The following is a 26,224-nucleotide window of genomic DNA, read 5'->3' as shown; positions in this document are numbered from 1 at the left end:
TGGGGAAAGGAGGCGGGAGAGGGCAGGGGGAAAACTGGGAGGAGGGAGCTGTAAGGGGGAAGCAAGGGGAAGAAGGGGGAGGGAAGCTCAGGGGTGGGGGTCTCGCCGGGCCACATGTCTCCCAGCATGGCGGGTGCAGGGGCCTCAATGTTCCTGGGGGCATGGGGAGGAGGGAGAGGTGGGCAGGGGAGGAGGAGTGGGAGGAGAAGCGGGAGCTGTGGGGGCAGCAGGCGCAGGAGCAGCACGAGGCAGCACGCTCTGCACCAGGGTCTGCAGATGGGCACAGATGGCACAAGCCTAGGCAAGAAGCTCCCGCCGGAACTCCTGTTCTTTCTGCGCCTGCTGCTCCATGATGTGGGTCTGGGCTTGCAGGGCCCCCAGGTGCTGCTCGTGGGACCCCTGCAGTGTTGTGGTGGTCCTGCAGAGCCCTCAGGTGTGGGAGTATGTCCTGGGCAGGGTGGTGTGCCTTGCGGAGAAAGAAGAGACGTGGTCAGTTCTCCCTGGGGACACAGTGGGTGAAGCCCAGCCCCCCCCTTTGCGAGGTGAGGATGTCCGTGCCCTGCACCATCAGAGCTGTTGTGCTTGCGCAGAGGCCATGTTTAGAATGTCCTGCTATCCCCGGGAGTGGGAGGTGCCCCGAGACCGCACCCGTCCCCTGTGCTGTGTATAGTGCGTCTGAGGTGGGGGGAGATGTCCCCTGCCTCTCTGTAGAGGAGGGGTGTGAAGGGAGAGCGTCCTGCTGTGTCCCACCTCGAGGTCAAGAGTGTGTCAGGTCTCTTCACACACACGTGTGCCTATCAAGCCATGGCCCTTGGCTGTCACACAGCTGGAGCCACCTGCCCAAGGGTGGCATGGCACATGCTCGCACATGCACAGGTTGCTGCATGATGTGTGGTAGGCAAGGCCCATGTGCGCGGTCCCTGGTCTCCCTCCCCTGGGTAGGGGATGATGATAGCACTTACCTGGTGTGGCCTCCCCGGACGACCCTGCTGACTTTGGTGCTGGGACATCTTGGGGGTCCTGCTCGTGTGGCACCCTCCGCGATGACCCCTCTGCCACGCCCAGGTCAGGACCCTTCAGTCCCTGCTCGCTTCCCCCCAAGGTGGCGCAGACCTTCCCACCCCCCAGGATGCGGTTGAGGGCAGGGAAGTAGGGGCAGGTGTCAGCCCATGCTGCAGCGCCGCCCCTGGTGGCCCTGGCATACGCCTGCCGCAGCTCCTTACTTTGAGGCACACCTGCTTCTGGGTGCACGTGTGGCCCTTTCTGGACATGGTGGCTGCTATGCGGCCGTAGATGGCTATGTTCCTCCACCTAGTGTGGAGATCATGGACATTGGGAGCCTCCCCCCAAACCTCAAGGAGGTCCATGATCTCTGCACTAGTCCATGAGGGCGTGCGCTGTCTACGGCCCCTGGCTGGCCCCTGGGTGCTGGGGGACTGGGCAGGGGACGGCTGGCTGCCACTGGAAAGAATTGTGCGGCCACTGGGTGAGGGGCTGCGGCTGTTGGCAGGCCTGGCTCTGGCATGTGGTGTGTGGCCAGAGTCTACCCCTTTAAGGGCTCCGGGCCTGGGGGAGGAGAAAAGTTTTCCTGGTTTGGCCCAGAGTGGTCACCAGGGGAAACTGGGCAGGGCTGGAGGCCAGCTAATTCGAATTAACACAGCACTTATTTTGAATTTGGCATTACTCCTCGTAGAATGAGGTTTACCAAATTCGAAGTAAGTGCTTTGCTATTTTGAATGAAATTAATTAAATTTGAATTCAATTCGAAATAGCTGTTTGCATGTATAGACGTTATTGAAGTTCATTCGAAATAACTGCTGTTATTTTGAATTAACTTTGCAGTGTAGACATACCCTTTATTATTAAATTATGGCTCATGCCAGTAATGGGAATCTCTGATGAATCTGACCTGTTACTGATGTGCTATAACAAGGAGTTCTGTGGCACCTTAAAAACTACCTGATTTATTTGGGCATAAGATTTCATGGGTAAAAACTACTTCATCAGATGCATGGAGTGGAAATCATAATGGTTGGGATTAGGATTGTTAAAATGCATGTAATTGATTACACACCAGATTTTAAAGCCGGCTCTCTACACATACCAACTCCTGCCTGCTGCCCCATGCTGCTGTCTCTGTATCAGAGGCAGCAGTGTGGGGTGACAGGCAGGTCCCCAGGTGCCGGACTGGAATCTCTGTGTAGCCATGTAGCTGTTTGGGTAACCAGTAAGCTCATTCTTATTGGTTATCTGTTTAAGCAGCTCTTACATCTCTAGTAGGGATATATATATATATATAGACAGACAGATAATATACACATACTGACATATCAAAAGAAGGGACTTATTTATCAACTGTAGAACCAGTGTAAACGAGGCCAATTCAGTCAGGTTGGATGTGGCTTGCTCCCAGCAGTTGATGGGTGAAGTGTGAATACCTACAGAGGGAAGATTGCCTTTGTAGCGAGAGAACCATTTTAAGTCCTTCCTAATTTGATCGTGTTAAATCTGCAAATGAATTGCAGCTCTGCTGTTTCTCTTTCTAGTCTGGTTTTGAAGGGTTTTTTGTAGAAGGTTGGCTGCTTTTAAATCTTACTGGGTGTCTAGAGAAGTTAGTGTTCTACTGGTTTTTGTATGTTGCCATTCTTGATGTCTGATTTGTGTCCATTTATCCTTTGGCACAGAGATTGTCCGGTTTGGCCAATGTACAGGGCAAGAAGGGCATTGCTTGGACACAGTAGCACAGACCACATTAGTGGATGTGCAGGTGGACTATGTTCCTGATGGTGTAGCTGATGAGGTTAGGTCCTATGATGCTGCCGCTTATGTAAATATGCGGACAGAATTGCAATGGGGTTTAATCCAGGGATAGGTTCTTGGGTTAGTTTTTCTATGGTGAGTATTAGCTTCAGGTTGGGGAGCTGTCTGTAGGCAAGGACTTGCCTGCCTCCCAAGGTCAGTGAGTGTGGGATCATTTTTCAGGATAGGTAGTAAATTGTCAGTGATGCACTTGAGAGGTTTTAGTTGGAGACTATAGATGATGACCAGTGGGGTTCTCTTATTTTCCTTGTTGGACCTCTCCTGGAGTAGGTAACTCATCTGGCTTTGTCAGTCTGTTTCTTACTTCCTCTGGTGGGTATTTTTGTTTTAAGAATGCTTGATAAGATCTTGCTAAAACAAAAGGAAAAACTATGTAGCACTTTAAAGACTAACAAGATGGTTTAATAGGTGATGAGCTTTCATGAGCCAGACCCACTTCCTCAGATCATATTCTGGAAGAGAATTGGCATGAGATCTTGTAGGTGTTTCTCTGTCTGAGTGATTGGAGCAGAGCCGGTTGTATCTTAGGGCTTGGCTGTAGACAGCAAATCATAGGATGTGTCCTGTATGGAAGCTGGAGGCATGTAGGCAAGAATAGTAGTCAGTATGTTTCCAGTATAGACAGATGTGCTATAGTTAGCTTTGTACTGTATTTCAGTATCTATAAAACTTTATTTCTGCATTTAGTAATAAATTAATAGTGTGTTTTTTGTATTTTTAATTATACATTGTTAGCTTTTTACAAGCTATATTCTATCTCTTACCACACCTGCCATTGTTTTTTCATATGATGTAGGTTCAGTGGCATAAGAAACAAGTGTAGTTTTCAGTGATTGTATGACTGTGAGAGGTGTAAGTTAATCATCATTGCTGCCAGGGCTGAGTTGGCAGCACTCTTGGGAGGCAGAACCTGCCCAGGCCGGGCTGCCAGACGGCTTTGCCTGTCCCTGAACAGCATCCAGGGCAGGGAGTGATTCCGTTCAGCACCTGGATGCCGTCTGCATCAACCTGCCACAGGGAATGGGGCTGCACCAGCACCGCCACCATAGCTTGGAGGGGAAACACCAGGTAGAGGTTCCAGGGAAGCTGGACCTGAGGATGTTGGGGGCCTTCCCGGTGGCCAGAGGGCCTGAGGCACCTCACAGGAGCAGGCCCACTGGGGAAACGGTGCAGGGCCCAGTAGCCGAGGGGAGGTGCTGGCTGGCCCTGGTGGTGATGGGGGCCTTCCCAGGCTTGAAGTGCTGCACGGCAATTGTCCCACTGGGGAAACAGCATGGTCCGGGTGGCTGAGGGGAGGTGCTGGCTGCGTGCCAGGCTGGCCCTGGTGGCTCCCTGCTTGGGGGAAGCAACTGCTGTACCATGTCCCCTTTTGGCAGCTGGCTGTGATGTGCAACCACATGCGCAAAGCAGGCTGAGTTTTGTCTCGCTGCCTGGGGCAGGGGCCGCAGGTGGGGGCTCTCATCCCGCTGGTCCAGGGATTGCTTCAGCTGGTCTGAGGCCTGGGGCATGACCCACTTGTGGCAGGCATGGAGGCAGGCTCTGCACCCTGCATCCCTGGCAGAACCCACTGCCACAGTCCGGCAACCCCTGAGGCGTAACAAAGGAAAGATCCAGCAGCATCTGCAGTGCCTGCCAACATGGCCAATTGGAGGCAGGGTAGTCGGGAGGCAGGGGGTGCCTGCCTCTGCATGGTAGCTCCCGAAGACCCCTCTCGCTGTATGGCACCCTGGCCCTCTTTCCATGCTCCATGTGTCCCCTCAGCCCCTTTCCTACCCCCTCAGACTCCCATCCCCCCTTCTCAATTGGCATCCCAAAGGAAACCCCGTTCTCTGCCCCTCCCTCCAGCCTCTTTCTCTGCCTCCTTTTCATTTCCTCTGCCCACAGACATCCCTCTTTCCTGCTTCACACACCCCAGCAATGCCACCTTTGCTGTCTCTTCTCTCTGGGCACTGCCCAACTCCTACTGTCACAGCACCCAGAGCAGTCCCCTCCCCCCCCCGCGAAATTCCTGCACTTGGGGGCCTGGTGCTATTGCTTTGCTGGTTAGGTGGCCTGTTCATGGGAGGGGGCAGGATGTGCGTAAGGAGGGAGGAAAGGGGATAAGGGTGTATGTGGGGATAGGAGGGATGGTGGGGGTGAGGGGATATAGGAATGGAGGCAGGGGAATGGGCAGTGCGGGGGTGCAGAGTGGGAAGGGTTAGGAAGAATGGGCGGGTGTAGGAGTGCAGGTGGGGGTAAGGATGGAAGGAGGGGGATGGGTAGGGAGGGATTATGGAGGCTGTTGGGGGTGTAGGAATGGAGGATGGAGGTGGGGCTAGGGATGGAAGGAGGGGGGTGGGCTGTGGGTCATGGACTATTTTATTGGCGGGTGGGGCAGGAACAGGAAGGGTGCAGGTGAGAGGGACTGGCCAGCAATTGAAGGGCACAATGGGCAAGATGGACTGAGAGTATTCGGATAGAGGGTGTGGTTGGGTGCGAGTGATGAGCACAGTTGTGCTCAGTGAAAGATTAACAGGCTCTCTGGATGCAAAAGCAGCCAGCAAGGGGGGGGGGGGGGGGCTCGTAAGCGTAGCAAGCAGGGGATGCAGTCCCTAGTTATATTACACGAATTGTTTTGCAGAAGGCATAAAATGTCATGGGAGTATAAAATGTGTAATGAAAGGCTAGAATGATTGCACTTACGTAGCAAAGGTTAATGTGCATGTGCTTGGATATTTAGCCTGATCTCTTGTACTCTCTACAGGTTTTACAGCTTTTATATTCCCAGCCAGATGCAGCGCAACAGATTTCTCAACAGCTAGGCTGGCAGGAGACACTGGTTAGACTATTCCTAAAGGAAAACTCTGATATCAGGAATGGACTTAAAGAAAGCAGGACTGACTCTACAAAGGAAATTGAAAAAAAAAATCCTGCTGAAGAGCTTCGGAGGTGCTATCCTGATCAGGCAGAGGGGGGGAAAGCTGGTAGCTTTGCCTCTGTTAATGGATCATATGATCAGTGGAGCATAGAAGACAGCAAATCTTTAGATGCCACCACCCAATTTTCTGGTACATTGCTGGAGGGTACATCTGTGGAAGAGCAAGAAGAGTTGTGGCACAGTGATCCTTCACATTTGCATTTAGATTTGGCTAGCATAGACTCTTATGAGCTGGCTGATAGTGGGAATCAAATGACAGATAGCCTGCCCAGCACACCGTCACCCACTGAAAATTCAAAGTCATTCTCTGGTCAACCTGACAAGGAATCAAGCGCAATCAATGATATGGGATTCAGCGTTGATCTTTCATTATTTGAAAACCAGGGAGTAAGTAATCCTCCCCCTCCTGTCTAAATATGTATTTTTAATTCTCTTAAATTATCTTCCCCCATTAGATAGCTATGCTGTTCTTCCTCAAACAAAAGAGCAGATAAAGCAGCTTATTTGCAGTCGATATCAATGCTGTTTATTATAGGATCAACTTTCAAGGTTTTTTTTTTAAGTTTTCTGGCTGAAATTGTAACCTCTTTTTATATCAAGGTTGTATTGGAATGACTTTATCATCCTCATCAAGGAAAAAGTTATGCTATGGCCAAATCTGTGTCACTAAGACTCAAACCTAAATTCTTATATAGAAAGTAAGGCAAATATTATTTTAATAATCATTATTTTAGATTCATATTTTCATTCTCAGTAGGCTACAGTGTTAGAAATGATGAAACTTTCCAAGCATTGTGTACTATGAGTAAGAACTTCCTCGAGGCATTCTGAACTATAGAGATTGTGAATTCTTTGATTATTTCATAGGGATCTGAAGAGGAGCTCATACACTTGCTCATAGATATCCTGCTCTGTGTGATGTGGAAAGGTTTGGAAAGGTTTGATGATGCTGTCTGGTTTGAGAGGGGCCAAGTGTTTTCTGCATTAACCAAACTGGGGATATCTAATGAGTTACTGCAACCTTCTGATGAAATAAAACTCAGGTGAGTATAGTGTAATAACAGATTTCTACTTTTCTTTTGGAGGGGAAGACATAAAAAAGATAGAATCAGAGTAACATTAAATCCTGGTGAAAGACTGATTTGATTTACTTTCATCCCCATCATTCATAAGATCAGACATATATCTACGCATTTGTACCTGTTTATAAATTGAATTTGACAGAGCTTAAAACTGTATGCCCCTGATTTTTTATGAAAATTACAGTAGTCTTAATCTCACTGGTTTACAAAGTAGAAGGCAGTAATATCACTACATCTATTTGAGAGCAGTTAAATACTTTGTGGGATTTTTTTAAAAGCCACTTACTTGTAGTATATGTGATAATTACTTTGGGATTTTGTTTTCCATTCAGTTTGTTAGAAAAGATGCTGGAATGGACAGTCACTGATAACAGAGACACAAAAGCTCTTCCAACACATGCTGAAAATGCCTTCCATCTCCTGCTCATTGTACAGGACTTTCTACAGGCAGAAGGGCTAGTTAATACAAACTTATGGACAGAAAAGGTATGGTAGCTGCTTAATGGAAATTATTGTAAATTGTTTAGCGGTTTTCAAGTATCTAAAAGGGTGTTATAAGGGAGGTTGTGAAATCTCCATCTCTGGAGATATTCAAGAGCAGGTTAGACAGACACCTGTCAGGGATGATCTAGACAGTGCTTGGTCCTGCCATGGGGGCAGGGGACTGGACTCGATGACCTCTCAAGGTCCCTTCCAGTTCTAGTGTTCTATGATTCTGTGAAGATTAAGAAGAGCATGGAGTGGGTTTGACTGCCCCTTTCAATATTTGAATTTTATATGCACATGCTATAGGGAACACAGTTAATATTGCGAATACATGGATTCTTAATGGCATTTGGACTACAGAAAAATGTCCAGAATGCTACAACAAATGAAGCAGGGCTAACTGTTTTCTACATAGGTATAGGTCCATTGGTCAAAGAGTATGCTTTATATTGTACGTGCTGCTTAAAGTGGCAGCCAAATTCATTGCAGTGTCAACTCTCCGCTCATTGTCACAAACCAAAGAATGGCACTTGAGATTTTTAACAGAGATTTTGCTGCCAGCATTTTTGTGTGCAGATTTTGGGTCAGATGCAAAAGGGACTTCAATAAGGAGTGGAACTGTGTGAATGTGAGTGTAATTTCCAGATTCAGACGGCAGTGTAAGGTCAAGCTGGTGTAACTCTCATGCCAAGGGGGCCAGAAGGACTGGATAGCAGTGGAAAAGCAACCAAAAGGAAAGCAGGGGAAGGTGTAATATAAAAAATGCTCCCATCCTTATATTGGTTGTGTTTCCTGAAGGGATACAAAATCCTGATTAATCAGGTAACCTAATGTTACCTAATGTTTAACTGGTTAATCAACTGAAGCAGGATCTGAGCTGGGGACTGCTCTAGCCTGGCTTCCAGCTCCCAGCTTTCTGCCCCCGCTGGAGCCAGCCCCTGCCTGTAAGGCGTCTAGGCTCCTTGCACTTAGAGACTGCTCCAGACACCAGTTAACCTCTCACATCCCTAGTTTCCTGCTACAGATCTGCTTTCCTGTCTGCGCCACGTGCAAGGTAGACAGACTTGCAATGTACCCTAACGTTTGTATAATCTATGAATAATGATTACAGCTTTTGAGTCTGTCACTTTCCTAGATCTCTGTGACTTTAGCTGTTTCCAGCCATTGCGCTTGCCCTCCCCCAGTGGCAGCAGTGGTCTCTGGCCACTGTGCTCCCCCTCCCAAGCATCAGCAGCAGTCTTGGACCATGCCCCCTGAGTACCAGTGGCATCCCCAGGCCAGCCACTGCCCCAGACCACCTGTGGTGCCTCCAAGCTGCTCTCTGCTCTCGAACACCCACAGCTACTCCTCCTACTATTTAAGGGTAAATAGTACAAGTCATGGACAGGTCATGAGGCCTTGAATTTGTATTTATTGTGCATGGCCTGCCCGTGACTTTTACTGAAAATAAAAAAGACGCACTCTTGACTGAATTTTCACTGTCGATCCCTGAGGTAGTGGGAGCATCTGGTACCATGCAAGCCAAAGACACTAAAGGGAAACCTACTATCCCTGCTCCAGTGCTGCGGGAGCCACTCACACGTCCACAATGGTTCAGTCAATGCCTTCTGCCTGTACTGCTCATAGTGCATGACACTCAACACCAGCAACTGCAGTGAAGACACTGCTACTGCCAGTAACACCCTCCTTGATACCAATGTCCTAAGTACTGCAACAGTTTCTCCATCACAAAGGTCTTCTGGCATTCTCAGCACTGGAATTTCCACTGCTTGGTACTGACCTTACTCAAGCTTACACGGTACCATGCCAATTTACTACAACACCCAGATTAGCTCCTCCTCTATCCAGCAACAAGGATGATGAAGAAGGGAAAATGAACTATGTTTCTTAAACTAGAAAAAAAAATCATAGGCTAGTATTAAAATAATGACATCAGCACTAGCCTGAGAGTAAAAGAAAAAAAATGGAAATGGCCAGAGGTTCCGAGCACTTTGCAGGATCAGACTTGAAGGTGACAAATAGGGCAGGGATCCTGCTTGCTTAGTTCTTTCAAAAGCATCATGCGCACCCCTGGGGGTAATTGTAAATAACATGTTACTATATTGTTTATTATATAAAATGCAGAGGAATGGGGAAAGAATGCAACATAAATGTACATTGAGTTGAAATGTATTAACTTTTATAATGTGCTCTTAAAAGTAGAGCCTTTTTTAATAAAACAATCATAGCCTCAGCTACTGTATTTGTAGAATTGACATTTGCTGGGGATGACTTAGAGTGTTTTATTTTTATGTACACAAAACTTTTCATTCAGGGGATAGATGTTTTGTCAAACTGCCCTGTGTAGCTGTAGCAATTCTGAATTCTGTCACAGTTACTTGTAGATCCTTTGTCCCCTGCTATGTTTATTTCAGTTACTTGGGGCTAAGTTAAAGTATGGGGGACAGCCTGCTTTGTTTGGTTTTGGTAGAGTATGTCTACAAAACCTGTGGCAAAGAGCCTCCCTGCTGGGGTTGACAGGCTTGGGCTTCTGTTAATGTGTTACAAATTATTGTATGGACAGTGTGGCTGGAGCCTGGGCTCTGGGTGCACCCTCTTCTCTGGACATCAAACTCTGAGCTCCAGTCTGAGCCCACATCCTCATTGCAGCTATTTTTAGCAAAGTTGGCACAAGGCCAAGTTTGCTGCCCTGGGCCAGGGGGTTTGCTGCCATGGACTGTATAAACAGACCCATATAAACCTTATTAGACCTTCAGAATGATTATTTGGTGACTTTATTTGCAGTTGGGCTAGTGTCTGATCATTTGTTTTTCTTCGTGCAAAACTTTCCCTTTTACGGTAGCTTTTAGAAGAGCTGGTGACACTCATTGACAGCTTGTCAGTCTGGTCCTCTGCTGGCCCCGAATGGATCAAACTCTCCCAAGTGCAGGTCCAGTTGCTTCTTGGATTCATTGGACAAGATAACTTACAGGTTTGTTATATATTAATGCGTCTAATACTGTATGTAACATGCACTGATTATGTGCAGTGCTGGATGTATGCACAAGCTACGTTATCTACAGTTTCAGGCCTCAGATTATGAGGGGCCTCTAAATAAAAAAAGTAGTAATTTTTAGTTGCATCCTCACTGAGACTATTAAGAAATGGGAATTGACTAATCATGTAGTTGATACAGTTTGCATCGACTACACAATTAGTCGAAAAGGACGCGCTCTGTCCCAGCTCATGCTGGGTCCAGGAGCTACCCCGGTTCAGCTCTGCAGCTTGCATGTAGTTAGGAGCTGGATGCGCAGGAGCCCAACTCTTACTACATTTACAATGCAGAGGCGCATTTTGAATGTAAAATGCTTGCACCTGGTCCTGGATTGCTGTGGCTCTGCATTTTAAACGTAGCAAGAGCTGCCCCATTCCTACCACATTTAAAATGCAGAGCCGCAGTGGGGGTAGGTCCCAGACCCAGCGCAAGCTGGGACTTAGCAGTTTCGGCTCATGCCAGGTCCTGGACTGCAGCGTTTCTGCTTCCCCTGTCCCTCCCCTCACACCACGAAGATGGTGCTGGGTGAACCAGCTTTTAAGATGGCTCCCCTGAACACCAGCTCCTGCTCCACCCTTCCCTGCTGCTTCTAATACAGAGGCAGCAGGGGGTGGGACGGGAGCCAATAGTTGACTTGATTACCTGATAAGCCTAGCCTTATCGGGTAGTCAGCTACTAGACTAGTAACTTACATCTCTAATCCTCACCTATGTCCTGGTATATATGCAAATATAAAACGTTATTATTTCTATTTTCATTCTCTTCTGTTAGAATAATACACTTTTTTTGGAAATGCTATGGGGCCTCTTAAACTTGATATAGCTGAGGGCCTCAGCATGTCTTAATCTGGCCCTGTATGTATGTAAACATAGATCTCTCCTAACTCTAGGGATTAACTTCAGTGAACTTGCTGATGTCAGAATCCTCAAATGTGTTATGAGAGGCTTCAGCTTGTGACATGTTCCTCATCTCCTGAAAGCCACTTCTTAGCCCATTAGATTGTAAGCTCTTTGAAGCAAGAGCCATCTCTCCTGGGAGTGTCTTTGTGTACAGTACTGATCACAGTGGGACTCTGCTCCAGCCAGGGACATTTGGGCAGTACCCAGATAGTGATAAATTAATATCAGCTAAGTGTATTGAATCCTGTTCTTCTCCAACTTATTGAGAGTTCCATCCTACCTGTCAGACAGCAGTCAGAGAGACACACAGTCCTGTGGTGAAATGGACCATGCATGCATTGGCCTCATGAAGGTTTGGTTTGGTTTTTCTCTGTCCAGGTTTGTGCAATGGCAGCAGCCAAGCTAAACACCCTTCTTCAGACCAAAGTAATCGAAAGCCAAGCTGAGGCATGCTACCTCTTGGGGAAGCTGGAAAGCACCCTGAATAGATCCATCAAAGAGAAGACCGAAACATACGCGTTCTTGATCCCTCTTGTTCGAACACTGGTATCTAAAGTTTACCAACTTCTCTTCATGAACCTACATCTACCCTCATTGCCTCTTGCTAACGGCAGCCCCTCGTTCTTTGAGGACTTCCCGGAGTATTGCAGTTCCGAAGAATGGAAAGTTTATATAGATAAATATGTAAGTAATGGTTTCTTCTTGGATTTTTCTCTATTGTCTTTCATTAGGGAGGACGGAATCTGTTCAACTATCATCTTGATTTTTTTATTAAATATTTCTTGTGCACCAGATTATTCCATATATGAAACAGTATGAAGTCAATACATTCAGTGATGGCCATGAGCGAATGGCAGTTTATTGGAAGGATTGTTATGAGGCACTAATGGTGAATGTGCATAAGCGAGACAGAGAACAAGGAGAAAGCAAACTCAAATTTCAGGTAACGTCTTTAGCTCTTTTTAAAAAGAGTTTGCACTTTTTTAGGAGTAAGAAGCGAATCATCAGTTAGCTGATGGAGGATATAAATTTGAAGTTGATCTGACCTCCGTGATTCTTGGGGGAAGGAGAAGAGAGACACAGCCAGTCTGCCAGTGATCAAGGGTATTGAAAGATCCTAACCTTAATCATCACCAGACCTCCATTTTTATGCAGATTGTGCAAAATTATTTTATTGACCCAGTACTGATAACCACTTTCCCTTTAATTTAAATCAGTGTGGTTTGTTCTCCAGAACTAAACCTTTTGATATTTCACATTTATTTTCAATTGTGATTTTTGCAAATTTGTTTCATCTCTAATTATTTGAAATGATGTCCAGCCCTAATTAAAATATGAGTGAACCATTAAAATGATATTCACAGAAAGTGACCCTAATTTTGGCTGGTGGATCTTTTTATATTCAGAAATATGATAGTCATGTCTCCTCATTTGTTTGCTTGGATCTGGTCTGTGTTTGATTCTCCCAAGGCTAGTTCTATGCTCTTGGGGTTTCCATGGTAGTAAGTGTAATGTGAGTAAACATACTTGTGTTAGCTCTTTGGCTCTCCAGAGTTGCAGATCACACTGGCTGATGCTTTAGTGCAGTGTTTCCCAGTTCCGCAGAGCAAAACGAGGGGTTCCACGAGGAGCCGGCGCTCCCCCACCCCCTCTGAAAAAGAGAGAGAGAGAGCCAGCTAGCCAGCAGGAGCATGGACGGCGAGTTGGGTGGGCTTGTGGTGCCCACGCTCCAGCAATATTTGGAGTTGGAGCTGGAGCGGGTCCCGACCCTACCCCCTCCCCCCCGGCGTGCGTCCTTCCACCTGGCGTCTCTTCCCCGTCCACGGACCTGACCCTGCCGTGCGCAACCTTCCCTGAGCTCCCCCTCGCTGGCTGCTGCTGCCCTGCGCAGTGTGCTCAAACCAGTGGGTGAAGAGACGCCCGGGCGTGACGTAACGTCACGGCCCAGGATTTTAAACTTGCTGGGCGCTGTGATGCGCCGCATGGCTGAGATGTGGGTATGGAGTCCGGGGACAGAGCACAGACTCCAGCCCCACAAAGTGGAAGGCAGATGGTATGGGAGAGGGAGAGGGAAAGGGAGGGAAGGGAAGGGGTTTGTGCAGAGGGAAAGGGGAAGGGCTGAGAGAGGAAGGTGCTTGTGTGGAGGGGGAGGGGAAGGCACCAAAGGGACAGGGGTGGCGAAGAGACAAATGGCAGGGGGCCAAGCGCAGACAATGAGGGAAAGGGCAGGAGGGCAGGTGTCAGTGGGAGGGGGACAGGGTGATGCTGGCAGGGGAAGGGGTAAGGATATTGGGGGCTAGAGGGGTGAGGGGCGGTGCTGGGAGAAGGCTTGAAAGAAGGGGTGAGCATGAGGAAGGCTGGGATGGAGCAAGTCATGTCAGAGGGCACAGGAGTATGAGGGGAATGGGGGCAGAGGGTGGTGATGGGTGGGCATCAGGGAAAAATGGAGCAAAGGGGGCAGGGGAAGTGAGGGAAGGGGGAGGCACCAGAAGGGTGCAGGGGTAAGAGAAGGTGCAGGTGCCAAGGGATTCTGAGGGTGAAGCATAAGGGCAGACACCTGCAGGGGAGGGACCAGCACCAGAGGAGACACGCAGGGCAGGTTTGTAGAGGGACGTGTTAGGAGAAGGGATGAGGAGGGGTAGCTCACGTGATCAGAATGGGGCTACTGGAGGAGTGAGCACGGGGGGGAGAGAAGGGCTGGTGGGGGGGGCAGGTTGCAGGAGGGTTGAGGACAGTGAGAAGAGCAGGAGTCAGGACAGCAGAGAAGGGTGAGGAGTTGGGGGAAGGGGAGCAGCAGGCACCAGGGGAGATGACATGGCAGCAGAGGGAAAAGGTAGAGGTTTAAAAATATTTATTAATAACTTGTGTGGCATATCCAAACAAGCAACATGAACTCAGTACTGGTGCACAACACAAAATTCATTTTGCTCATGTGAGGAAACTCTCAGGCTATGTCTACACTGGGGCTGTGTCTAGACTACATGCCTCTTGCCCAAGAAAGTGGTGATGGCCATTTTAGTCATAGGGCTTTCTTGATCAAGAAATTCATGTTGCCTGTCTACACTGGCCTCTTGCGCAAGAATAGTTGCTCCAAAGGGCTTATTCCTGAGTGGGATCATCGTAGTTCTTGCGGAAGAAGCCCTGATTTCATACATGAGAACGTCGGTGTACTTGCGCAAGAGCACACGGCCAGTGTAGACAGGCAGCAAATTTTTGCGCAAGACCAGCTGCTTTGGCACAAGATCGTACCAGTGTAGACACAGCCAAGGGGAGGGAGGAAGGCAGGGGCAGGGAATCAGCACTGGCTCAGCATGTCTGCATGGTTTGGGGGAAGGTGCAGGGAAATTGAGCTCAGCTGGGTTGCAGAGTGGGGAGGTGGGGGGTGTGTGTGTGTGTAGGTGTAGGTGTAGGTGTAACTCAGTTTGACTGCAGGAGGAAGGAAGTGCCGGGAGCCAGGGCTAGACTCAAGGGGAGGGAGGGACAGGGAATCGGCTCTTGGCTCAGCAGTTTTGTGGGGCTTGGAGGAGGTGCAGGGAAACTGGTGCTGCACTCCCTTGGATTGTAAGGGATGGTTTTGGGGGAGGTGCAGGGAACCAGCAGGGGAGGGCAGCTTAGTTTGGTTGCAGGGGATAGAGATGCAAAGAATGCTAGTGGGGAAGTGGGGGGGGGGTGCAGGACCAGGACCAGGAGCCCTGAAATGACCTCCCCTGGTCCAAGAATTCCTCATCTGGGACCAGTCAGGTCTAGAGGGTGCCAGATCAGGGAGGTCCAACTCCTACCCAAGTCCCCTCCTCGCACCCTCCCTCCCCCTGGCCAGACACCCTACATCCAGCCTGCTTCTGCACCCTACCTACCACCCGGACCTTGTCCCCTTCCGCCCCCCAGCTCCCTCCCAGATCCTGCACCCCATCCCTATCCTGCTCCTTGGCAGCCCTGCCATCCACCCTAGCACTGCCCTGGCCCCGGCACCTTGCCTCACACCCCAGGACTCAGCACCGCCCTGGCCCTGGCCCCAGCACCCTGCCATCCACGCTAGCACCCATCAGTACCCTGTTCCTTGTCCCAGCACCATGTAATGCACCTTTCTTCCCATTCACTGGAGAGCGAGCCTAGGTGCCTAAGAGTGGCTTTATAGAGTACAGTGTTTTACGAGCACTTAAAAGTTAGGCACGGTGATGCCCAGCGTTGTAACGCCTAAGTTCCTTTTGTGGATCTGGACTTGCATGCTCATGCATTTCTTGTCCTCATTCAGTCTGGCTATGAACTATCAGCACATACTGCTGAAGTAAGCAGAACTTTGCAGTCAACTTTAATGTATCCTATTTACTGGTGAAAGTTTTATCCTTTGCGTGAAGTGAAATGGCTTTTACAGTAGCCAAAATTCTTACAGGAAATTTCAGCAGATCTACTTATAATGTTGTTTTCAGGAGTATTTTGTGGAGCCGTTTAACCGAAAGGCACGCCAGGAGAACTTGCGTTATAACAGCACACTAAAACAGCTTAATAGTCAACACACCGCTACTCTGAGGCAGTGGCGAGCAGCCCAACTTTATCTGACTTGTGAACAGGGCCCCTGGGCTGAACGGTAGGAATCTTGCATCAAATAGAAAGTTATCTAATTAGTTTGCTTTGTTTCATGTAGCTGCAATTGCAGAAGGTTGTTAACGTATACTAGTAACCGTGCTTGATATCGAAGATTACTATTGAAGGTTCTCTTTTAATGTTTATCTGCATTTAACTAGAAGAATACCAGTGCTAATGTTTAATATATAATTCAATCTAGATTTTACTGAAAAGAAACACAAATTAGGCCTGTCAAGTGATTAAAAATTAATCACAGTTGTGCAATTCATTGCATTGAACAATAATAGAATAACATTTAATTAAATTTTGGATGTTTTCTACATTTTTAAATATGTTGATTTAATTACAACACAGAATAAAAAGTGTACACTGCTCGATTTATATTCATTTGTATTACAAATGTTTGTACTGTATGGTATTTTTTCAATCCACTTGATACAAATGCTGTTCAATCGCTTTATCGTGAAAGTTGCACTTATAGATGAGAATTATGTATGAAAAATAACAGCATTCAAAAATAAAACAATGTAAAACTTTAGACAAACTGAAAAAATCAACTAATTCCCTTTAAGTATTTGTTTTTAAATGTTATAATTTTTTTATCATCTCTAGGAAACAGAATCCCATTCACTGGAAACTTTCAAATGTGGAAAACTACTCCCGTATGAGGTTAAAACTAGTGCAAAATTACAATTTCAACTCTCATCAGGAGGCCAGTGACTTAAGAGATAATTTAGGTAAGATCTAAATTCACTGTTTCGTTTCCTCACTAATAATTTATATCCTGGACTTTTTATATTCTTGATTCCTTATTGACCTTGTGCAAATTTCAAACAGTGTTTTATAGTTATTTTAAATGCTTTTTAAAAAAAATTGTCTCTCTAAACCACACTACATTTCCTTATGATGGAATTCTATATTGTAAGGTAAATAAAGGATATATGGTTGATTTTAATAAAATTTTCATGAAAAATCTGTTTTAATGGGATACTGTCAACTTGCTTAGCTCCAAAACAGAATCTTCCTTCACAATAAATCTCATTCAGCGTCCCTAGAGAATGCTTTGTCTTCATGTTCACTTGGCCAAAAAATTATTTAAAAGTTTTTATATGAGCAAACACAGTTTTTCCAGGGCCTTTATAATATTTCTATTTCTTTAAGCAAGGTAAATATTGAATAAGACAAAATGCATAAAATTAGCACTTTAAACCTTGAATCAAGTCTGTGTGATATCATGAAGAATTATAGGTGTGATCAGATGTTTGGCCACAGTTCTAACTGAGTTATAAACTGGGAGGATAAGTGTTGCATTTTTTCACATTTGAGTGTATTTGAAATTGTTCTATGTTCCCCAGAACAGTATTGTTTGAGATGGTAAATCATCCTTTCCCCAGTGCTTGTCTACATGGGGATGTCTAGCCAAATTAATCAAAATTAACTAAATATATGGATTTGAAGTAGGATTATTTAAACCACATTAAACTCCCGTGTGTGTACCTTCATTAAGAGTTAAAGTGGCCTTAAATTTTTTGTTTAATTCATTTAACAAATTAAGATCACTTGAATTCTGAAAAACAACATCCACACAGGGATTCAGTGTGTTTTAACCAATCCACTTCAAATCCTCACCTTTAGTCAACTTAGGTTAATTGTCCTGCATGTCCCTGTGTAGACATGCCTTAGGACATACTCCAGTAACTGTAACCAGCTGCCATAGTTTAGCTGTCCACTAGTACTGTGGTGAAATACAAATCTATACCTTGTTTGAGTTGAAAATGAGTTGAAAATGTCTTTATTTCAAAAGGGATGCACCAAGCACAGCCATCTAGTGAATCACTGCTCCTGGAGGCTGTGAAGCAGGTGAAAGTTAATGACATGGAGGATGATGTACTTGAACTGCCAGAAGAGGACACAACTGCCGGTGCAAGCATGTATGTACAGCAGTTTGGGGAACCCTGAAATTCCTCTTTTCCCCTAGGGCACAGCAGGGCAATAAGCCAGACGTTGTTCACCAGAGTTAGCTACTGGTGGGCCACCAGTGTTTTCTTTTACCTGCGCTTCTACAGGTACGTCCACTTGAAGCTCCTATTAGCTGCAGATCACTGTTCCCAGCCAATGGAGCTGCAGGAAGTGGTGTCCTGGTCTGCACCACTTCCCGTAGTTTCCACTGGTCGGGAACAGCGATCTGTGGTGAATGGGAGCTCCAAGCAGCCGTATCTGTGTAGGCAAAAATAAAGCAAGCACTGGCAGCCTGCCAGGAGCTAACCCTGCTGAGCCACATCCAGCCAGTAGGCTAGTTACTGCCCAGTGTTACTGTAGGAGTAAGGAATGGGAAATACCTCCTGGACCGGGTTAGATGGTACATAGAGCTGCCCTCATTATTTCCTCTGAGTAAGGGCTTATCTAAATGAGAACACTCAAGAAAGTTACACCAGTTAATTAAAGAGAATTTTTAGGTTGGATTAGTTATACTATATTAAACCTCTGTGTGGGGACCCGCCTTCAAAACTAAGGGGACCTGTAGTTTAACTAATCCATAGTAAATTCACAGTTAGGTAAATAAATCCAATTAACTGAGTGTTTTCATGTAGACAAGCTCTAAGCCAGTCATTCCAGCATTTGTAATATTACATAGTGTTGCCAGCAGACAATTTGTCATTGGGTTTGCAATAATATAATCTCAGTTTAGAGAAGGGCTGCCCTTCATGGCCAGCTCAGGTTGCAAGACAGGGACAAGAGGCAGCATAGCACCTGCTGTTCCTCACTAAGGAGATTACTGTTGGATCCTCCAGACATGGAGATTGGATGGTGACACACCACTCATGAAAGACTGCACCAAGAAGAAACAGCCTTCGTCAACTTCCTTGCTAAAATAATGAGATAATTGTAGATGGGGAATGGGCATGTCAGTGAGTGCCTAGCCTTGATTCTCTGTATAACCCTGGCTCAGGACCCAAGTTAGTCCATCCTTGTGGCTTCTTTAACATACACCTGCTAATTGTGATTCCCAAGTGGCCATCAGCAAATTAAGCATTGCTAAAGCACAGCAGACTTCAGTCCTGCCCCTTCTTAAGGCAATTCGGATTTGATTCTTTGCTAAATTGAGCTTTTAGTTTGTATTTGGTTGAACTGTTCAGTCTAAAAAAATACATGGCATGGGATGGTGGTGGTCATGATGATGATGATGTTGTTGTTGTAGGGAGGAAAAGGAGGAGCAAGGTCAGAAAGAAAAATTGGTACTATATGAAGAATGTGAACTTGTTACAATAATTGATGTAATATCTGGCAGACTGGAGGTCACTACCCAGCACATCTGCTTCTATGATGGCAGCATTGAAAAAGAGGAAGGTGAGCATCACAATAGTTCATCAGCATCTTTTTCTTTCAAGTTAAACTTTATTTTGAGAACAAATGTCATTGTGGTGGACATCTAGAACCTGTCTGATTAATACTTGTATATAATGTTCATTTGCCCAACAACTTCATCTGGTTCCTTTTGTAAAAAGGATCTGTAAATGTAGCTTGCTCGCTGAGCCATTTTACTAGTGTAGTCTTAAATATCCCCCCTTCCCCGTTTGGAGTAGCATTAAGGGTGCCAATCATATGCATAGGAATAAAAGGTCTGTATAATTTATATGACTAAATAGCAGTTCCCTATGATTTCTACCATGCTGGTCTCTAATTTTACTAATCATTTGAGCTGTGTCACCTGTGTGAATGGATAAGAAAAGTAGTTTGTAAGCATTAATCAGATATCTCTGTTTGGTGAGCTTTTGGAGGAAAGTTAATAGGAACATAGTTTAATTCTGATATGTGAAACTGATCTTGAAAAAATTAACTGAAGTGTTTCACCAAAAAGAAACTGGATCAATAACTGAAGTTGTTCTGTTTGCAGGAGTAGGTTTTGATTTCAAATGGCCCCTTTCTCAAATTCGTGAGATACACTTACGCCGATACAACTTGAGGCGGTCGGCCTTGGAGATCTTTCTCATTGATCAGACCAACTACTTCCTTAACTTCAATAAGGAGGTATGGAGTTATCAAGGCTTCCTGATGGATTCTTAGCATAAGTGACAAATTCTAGTTTACCAGCTAATCATGGCTAGCATGATTTTTGACAGCTTCTGCAGTGTTATTGTATGAGGTCAAAATACTAAATTGAACTGCTCTGAGAAACAGAATAAGAGTCTTCCTATGTTGTAGAAATCGCCAGTCTGGTTTTCAGTAAAATTGAAATAGACAAAAGAAAAACAAAACTCTTACATTTTAATGTGCAACTACTATGAAATTATACAAGGATAATCTCAATTTCTTTGTGTGATACAAATCATAAAAACTGTACAAATGAACTACAAAGCAATGGAGAATTATTATCCTAGTAGAATACAGAGGGGGAAATTATTTATATTTTCCCTTCCAATGGTTTGAAAATGCTGTGCAATCCTTTCTTGGATAATTTCCTTGATCCCTTGGGGATGGAATTAAAATGAAGAATTGAACAGGGCTATATTGGATGCTGATGAATTAGTAAATGTTATGGATAGGTGTTACACATAGGATTTTAAAGTGAAAAATTAATCACAGTACCTTGTCTAGAAAAAGATTGATATAATTAAATACGAAAATAGTAGGGTTTGCTATGATTCTGTAGAGATAATGTTAAATTTTGGTGGGTTGAGATTCTGCAACAGATGAATTTCGGTTAAAATAACCATTTTTAGCTACTGCAGCCGAACAAATATCATGTTGGCAGCAAAACGGCAATATAGTTCAGAAATGTTTGGGTTGGTTTTTTTTGCTTTAATAATGTAATCTGTAGAGAAGATGCTTACAGTTTTATTAGCTGCATTTTCTAGTGTAAACATTTTTTTTTTTTTACAGGTGAGAAACAAAGTGTATAGTCGAATCTTGTCACTTTGTTCTCCAAACATTTATGGGAGCAGATCTCCACAGGAACTGTTTAAATCTTCAGGCATAATGCAGGTAAGAGGATTTCAATAGAAAATATTTAGGGTGTTGTAGTGCTTCTTAAAGAACTGCTTAATAATAAAAAGTGAGTGTATTTTATAGCATTTGTAGAGATATTATATATAGCAAATGCAGACTTTGCAACTGACTTCTAAACTTGTGTATGTGCAGTTGTGTATACATGCAGAATTACAGGCAGTCCCCGGGTTACGTACAAGATAGGGACTGTAGGTTTGTTCTTAAGTTGAATCTGTATGTAAGTCGGAACTGGCGTCCAGATTCAGCCGCTGCTGAAACTGATCAGTTTCAACAGTGGCTGAATCTGGACGCCAGTTCTGACTTACATACAGATTCAACTTAAGAACCCCAGGCATCCCCAAGTCAGCTGCTGCTGAAACTGATCAGCGGCTGATTCCAGGAAGCCCGGGGCAGGGGCTTCCTGTAGTCAGCCACTGGTCATTTTCAGCAGCTGCTGACTAGGGGACAGCTGGGGTGCTGCTGGGTTGGTCCAGTGGCACCCAGAGCGGCGCTACGGGACCAACCGGCAGCGCCCCAGCTGCTGTACCACAGGCGTCCGGAGCAAAACCGCGGAGCACGGGGGCAGCGGGACAGCCCAGACGCGCCGTGGCTATCCTGCTGCCCTCGGGCTCCGTGGCTTTGCTCTGCTTTGCTCCCCGTCCCCCTGGTCTGTAGACCAGGGGGACGGGGAGCAAAGCGGCGGAACACGCGGGCAGCGGGACAGCCCAGACGCACCGTGGCTATCCTGCTGCCCTCGGGCTCTGCGGCTTTGCTCTGCTCTGCTCCCCGTCCCCCAGGTCTGCAGACCAGGGGGAGGGGGAGCAGAGTAGAGCAGAGCGGCGGAACGCGCGGCCAGCTGACAGCCCAGACGCGTCTGGGCTGTCAGCTGGCCGCGTGCTCCGCTCTGCTTCCCCCCCCCATGGTTTGCAGACCAGGGGGAGGGGGAGCAGAGCGGAGCGGAGCAGAGCAGAGCGGCAGAACGCGCGGCCAGCTGACAGCCCAGACGCATCTGGGCTGTCAGCTGGCCGCGTGCTCCGCTCTGCTCCCCCTCCCCCTGGTCTGCAGACCAGGGGGAGGGGGAGCAGAGCGGAGCGGAGCAGAGCAGAGCGGCAGAACGCGCGGCCAGCTGACAGCCCAGACGCATCTGGGCTGTCAGCTGGCCGCGTGCTCCGCTCTGCTCCCCCCCCCCCCTGCAGATCAGGGGGAGGGGGAGGGGGAGCAGAGCGGAGCACAGCAGAGCGGCGGAACGCGCGGCCAGCTGACAGCCAGGCTGTCAGCTGGCCGCGTGCTCCGCTCTGCTCCCCCTCCCCCTGGTCTGCAGACCAGGGGGAGGGGGAGCGGAGCGGAGCAGAGCAGAGCGGCAGAACGCGCGGCCAGCTGACAGCCCAGACGCGTCTGGGCTGTCAGCTGGCTGCGCGTTCCGCCGCTCTGCTCTGCTCCGCTCTGCTCCCCCTCCCCCTGGTCTGCAGGGGGGGGGGAGCAGAGCGGAGCGCGCGGCCAGCTGACAGCCCAGACGCGTCTGGGCTGTCAGCTGGCCGCGCGTTCCGCCGCCGCTTTCCTTCCTCTCCCTGGTCTGCTCGAGACCAGGGAGAGGAAGTGCCCCGTTCGTAACTGCGGATCTGACGTAAGTCGGATCCGCGTAACTCGGGGACTGCCTGTATTGCATTTATATCAATGCAATATATTGCAGACCTATTTGTGCCTGCAGGTGACAAAAATAGAAATTTGTCTCTAGTGTTAGTGCTTAGGGCTTTAGTGAAAATTTCTCTTGCTCTGCATACAAATTATTTGCTTTGTTAGAGACACTTTCAGCAAAATCCCTGTAAAAATTTAGAGGTCTGTCCATAGTTTCTGGCTTCAGGTCCTATAATATTTGCTTGTAAGCAAAGTGTCAATTTTTAGAAACCTAATGAAATTTTGGCTATTTTGCTAACTTCACATAGAATCTTATTTTTCTGGGGATTTTTTTGTTTTTGTTCTTTTGTTCATCAACCGATGTTGTCATTTTCTCTGAGAAATAGATGTACGCTCTTATTTAACATTGAGAATTCTCCAATTTTTCATTTTGCACCATCACCTTCCTGGCTCTACACCTCAGCCACTTTCCTAGACAAAGAGGAATGGGAAAGAAGGTTGAATCAGTAATTCTTAGTTAAATGGAACACTCAGAGGGTATGTCTACACTACCACCCTAGTTCGAACTAGGGTGGTTAATGTAGGCAACCGAAGTTGCAAATGAAGCCCGGGATTTGAATTTCCCGGGCTTCATTTGCATCTTGCCGGGCGCCACCATTTTTAAAGCCCCGCTAGTTCGGACTCCGTGCCCGCGGCTACACGCGGCACGGAATAGGTAGTTCGGATTAGGCTTCCTATTCCAAACTACTGGTACACCTCGTTCCACGAGGAGTAACGGTAGTTCGGAATAGGAAGCCTAATATGAACTACCTACTCCGTGCCGCACGGAGTCCGAATTAGCGGGGCTTTAAAAATGGCGGCGCCCAGCAAGATGCAAATGAAGCCCGGAAATTCAAATCCCGGGCTTCATTTGCAGCTTCGGTTGCCTACATTGACCACCCTAGTTCGAACTAGGGTGGTAGTGTAGACATACCCAGAGTTACATAATGCACTCCTTCCTCTTCAGAATATACAATACCATATCTGCAGCACTTTCACACAGACACAGGGTTCACTGATACATATACAGTTAACTGTGGGAGATCAAAAGACTTCTTTTTGGTTATTGGAATTTTTTATCAACTGCTCCCTCTCTCCTTTACTACTTTAGCTTTTTTTTTTCCCCCCCAGCTTTTCCTCCGTTATTGCTCTTTTCCTTTTTCTTCGGTTCTCTTTTTGGCTTGGTTTGGTTTAGTTTAGTTTTAAAAGAACCTTTATTGCCAGCCCATGGCTTTTAGCTGTCTCCTGAATTTATGTTGATTTTTGACAACCCCTTTTCTCAGTCAGGTGTCAGTTAATATCAAGAGACACAAAGCATAGCCACAGATGCGAAGGAATTTTAAACTAGGTTATGAAAATGGTAATTTGCAATTCTTATCATTATGGTCTAGTGCCCTTCTCTTATGAGAACTATCTCTTGGTAAGACACACAGTCTGATTGATAAGACACACAGTTTCATTATGGCCTTTTCTTTTATCCTTTAGAAATGGGTGAACAGAGAAATATCAAACTTTGACTATCTCATTCAACTGAACACCATGGCAGGACGAACTTACAATGACCTTGCACAATATCCTGTGGTAAACATTTTTGGTAGCTATCATTGGATAAATGTGATTATTTTGTGGAAAAATGGATTTTATATCTGAATTTTGAACTGTGACTTTCTAGTTTCCCTGGGTCCTGCGAGATTATACCTCAGAAGAGTTGGACTTGAATAATCCTGCTGTCTTTAGAGATCTATCCAAACCCATTGGAGTGGTAAATGAAAAGAATGCCGTAGCTGTGCAGGAAAAGTAAGTCTCAAAATTCTCAAATGTTTCTTTCTCCATTTGATAGGATCTTTTCAGACTAACAATTCATTCTGTGAATTCCATAACTGCTTGTAATGGTGATCATTATACAATTAGCCTGTTTGATAGCAGACACACACATTAGCCATATAGCTTGGAACTGTTAGATAGCAATGCTGTTACATTCATATTGCACATGCAGCTGTTAAAGAGTCAAATTTTGTTGGTGCTAGATGTAAGAGGGAGGAAATATTTTCAGGTTGATCTGTTTCTTAAGGTTGAAGAGAAACTGAAGTTGACTAAATCCAAATGATTGGAAAGTGGGTTATCTTGCCTGCTATGCATGTTTCTGGTATAGGCATCCCAGATGCATCTGCACTGATACATTTGACTAAAAGGAGAGACTGCCTTCTTTTTGGGTCTAGCTTCCTCCTGGTGTTTTGAATCCAGATTTTATCCTTAAAATAAATTGACTCTTCTCTCGTAGCTTGGCTGTAGATAGGAATGGCAGCTATTTCCACTCACATACGATCACATCCTTAAGTTTTGCTGGAGAGGGGAGTGAACACTTGTCTTGGTTGTTAGGCAGCATTTGTCAAGCTTCTTCCCAAATGAGGTTTCTCCTGGGAACTTGAGGGAGAAGAGGATTTACTGTGAACATTCATAGCAATCTGATATCCATGGTTGGAGTCGGTGCTGTTTCCTGGCACTGAGTCTGTTTCTATGGCTTTTCTTGCCAGCCTCATGGCATTCAGGGATACATCTGCTATATGGCACTTCAGTGGGATGGGAATTTGTTGGCTGTGTCTTTTAGGACCTTAAATGCGAAGTCCTAAATGCACCTTTTCTTCTTGCAGTCAGAGAGAGACAGCATATTTTGATGTAATTTTTTAATAAAATTGACATAGGCCACTTAGCTACTGAAAATCAGTAATGCATCTGTGTTGTGAGTTCTCTCTATATAATATAATCTGTGTATCTGACGTAGAGTGCTGTAGCTAGGATTTTAAAGACCTCCATCTGTCTTTTAGATATGAGAATTTTGAGGATCCTCTTGGGACGATTGACAAGTTTCACTATGGTACTCACTATTCAAATGCTGCTGGTGTCATGCATTATCTCATTCGGGTAGAGCCTTTCACTACACTACACATCCAGCTTCAGAGTGACAGGTAAATTGTGAATGAACAGTAATATCTGTCTTTTTTCCCTCAGTTTCACTGACGGCCTTGTAATGAGAGCTGTCAAAATGTAACTTGAGCTTTCCAACTTGCAGGTTTGACTGTGCAGATCGGCAGTTCCATTCCATTCCTGCAACGTGGCAAGCCCTTATGGATAACCCAAATGATGTGAAGGAGCTTATTCCAGAGTTCTTCTACTTCCCAGTTTTCTTGGAGAATCAAAATAGTAAACAGACTTTTTAGAATTTATTGACTAAAACGTGCATCCTACGCTCTAGTAGAGAGCATTGTCATAACCTGTCAAAGAACATTGGGGAAAACTATTCTTGATTAGAGTTAACATGCTGTGAAAATTACTTTATCATCAAATTATCTTTAGCTGTTAAGTGAGATGCCAGTTATGCTAAGCTACCGTTTAACTTAATATAAAATCTTTACCCAGAGTTCTGTGATGGCTAAGAGTATTGATGTTTAGCTTAATCTAAAAAAACAACAGTTAACTTTGCTTTAGTAGTTTTGGTACCTAAACCCACCTCTTATGGAAGAAGAAAGCTAACATGGCACATGAGTTCTTTTTTAACTAGGCAGGCCTGCAGAATCTATACTTGTAATTGAGCTTTTCAAATGTGACCTTGTATAACTTGAATTTATAGCAGTCTAAGGATCCAGGATTCTGCAGAAGTAAGAAAGCTATTGCTAAACAGTGTTCATTGAAATATAACTTTTCCTGCATGTTGACATGAGACAGTACTCTTTTTGGCTTTTTG

The 26,224-nt window shown here is 45.9% G+C and overlaps 1 protein-coding gene across 4 annotated transcripts in view; it reads left to right on the top strand.

Annotated features, from left to right (window-relative positions):
• NBEAL1 (neurobeachin like 1) overlaps positions 1-26,224 on the top strand; it is a 165,686-nt gene that overhangs the window by 104,505 nt on the left and 34,957 nt on the right. For all 4 annotated transcript variants that reach the window (XM_075933832.1, XM_075933831.1, XM_075933830.1 and 1 more), the window contains 16 exons: positions 5,564-6,124; positions 6,605-6,780; positions 7,152-7,305; positions 10,148-10,276; positions 11,617-11,922; positions 12,032-12,181; positions 15,666-15,823; positions 16,435-16,559; positions 17,627-17,753; positions 19,022-19,170; positions 19,718-19,851; positions 20,704-20,805; positions 23,968-24,063; positions 24,155-24,279; positions 25,308-25,448; positions 25,553-25,683. In XM_075933832.1, the coding sequence (XP_075789947.1) occupies positions 5,564-6,124; positions 6,605-6,780; positions 7,152-7,305; positions 10,148-10,276; positions 11,617-11,922; positions 12,032-12,181; positions 15,666-15,823; positions 16,435-16,559; positions 17,627-17,753; positions 19,022-19,170; positions 19,718-19,851; positions 20,704-20,805; positions 23,968-24,063; positions 24,155-24,279; positions 25,308-25,448; positions 25,553-25,683 (2,764 nt within the window). The remainder of the gene's footprint in view (positions 1-5,563; positions 6,125-6,604; positions 6,781-7,151; positions 7,306-10,147; positions 10,277-11,616; positions 11,923-12,031; positions 12,182-15,665; positions 15,824-16,434; positions 16,560-17,626; positions 17,754-19,021; positions 19,171-19,717; positions 19,852-20,703; positions 20,806-23,967; positions 24,064-24,154; positions 24,280-25,307; positions 25,449-25,552; positions 25,684-26,224) is intronic.

The sequence above is a fragment of the Pelodiscus sinensis genome, chromosome 7 (assembly GCF_049634645.1).
Source record: "Pelodiscus sinensis isolate JC-2024 chromosome 7, ASM4963464v1, whole genome shotgun sequence".
Lineage (NCBI taxonomy): Eukaryota > Metazoa > Chordata > Testudines > Trionychidae > Pelodiscus > Pelodiscus sinensis.
This window is presented reverse-complemented; position numbering and strand designations above follow the sequence as displayed.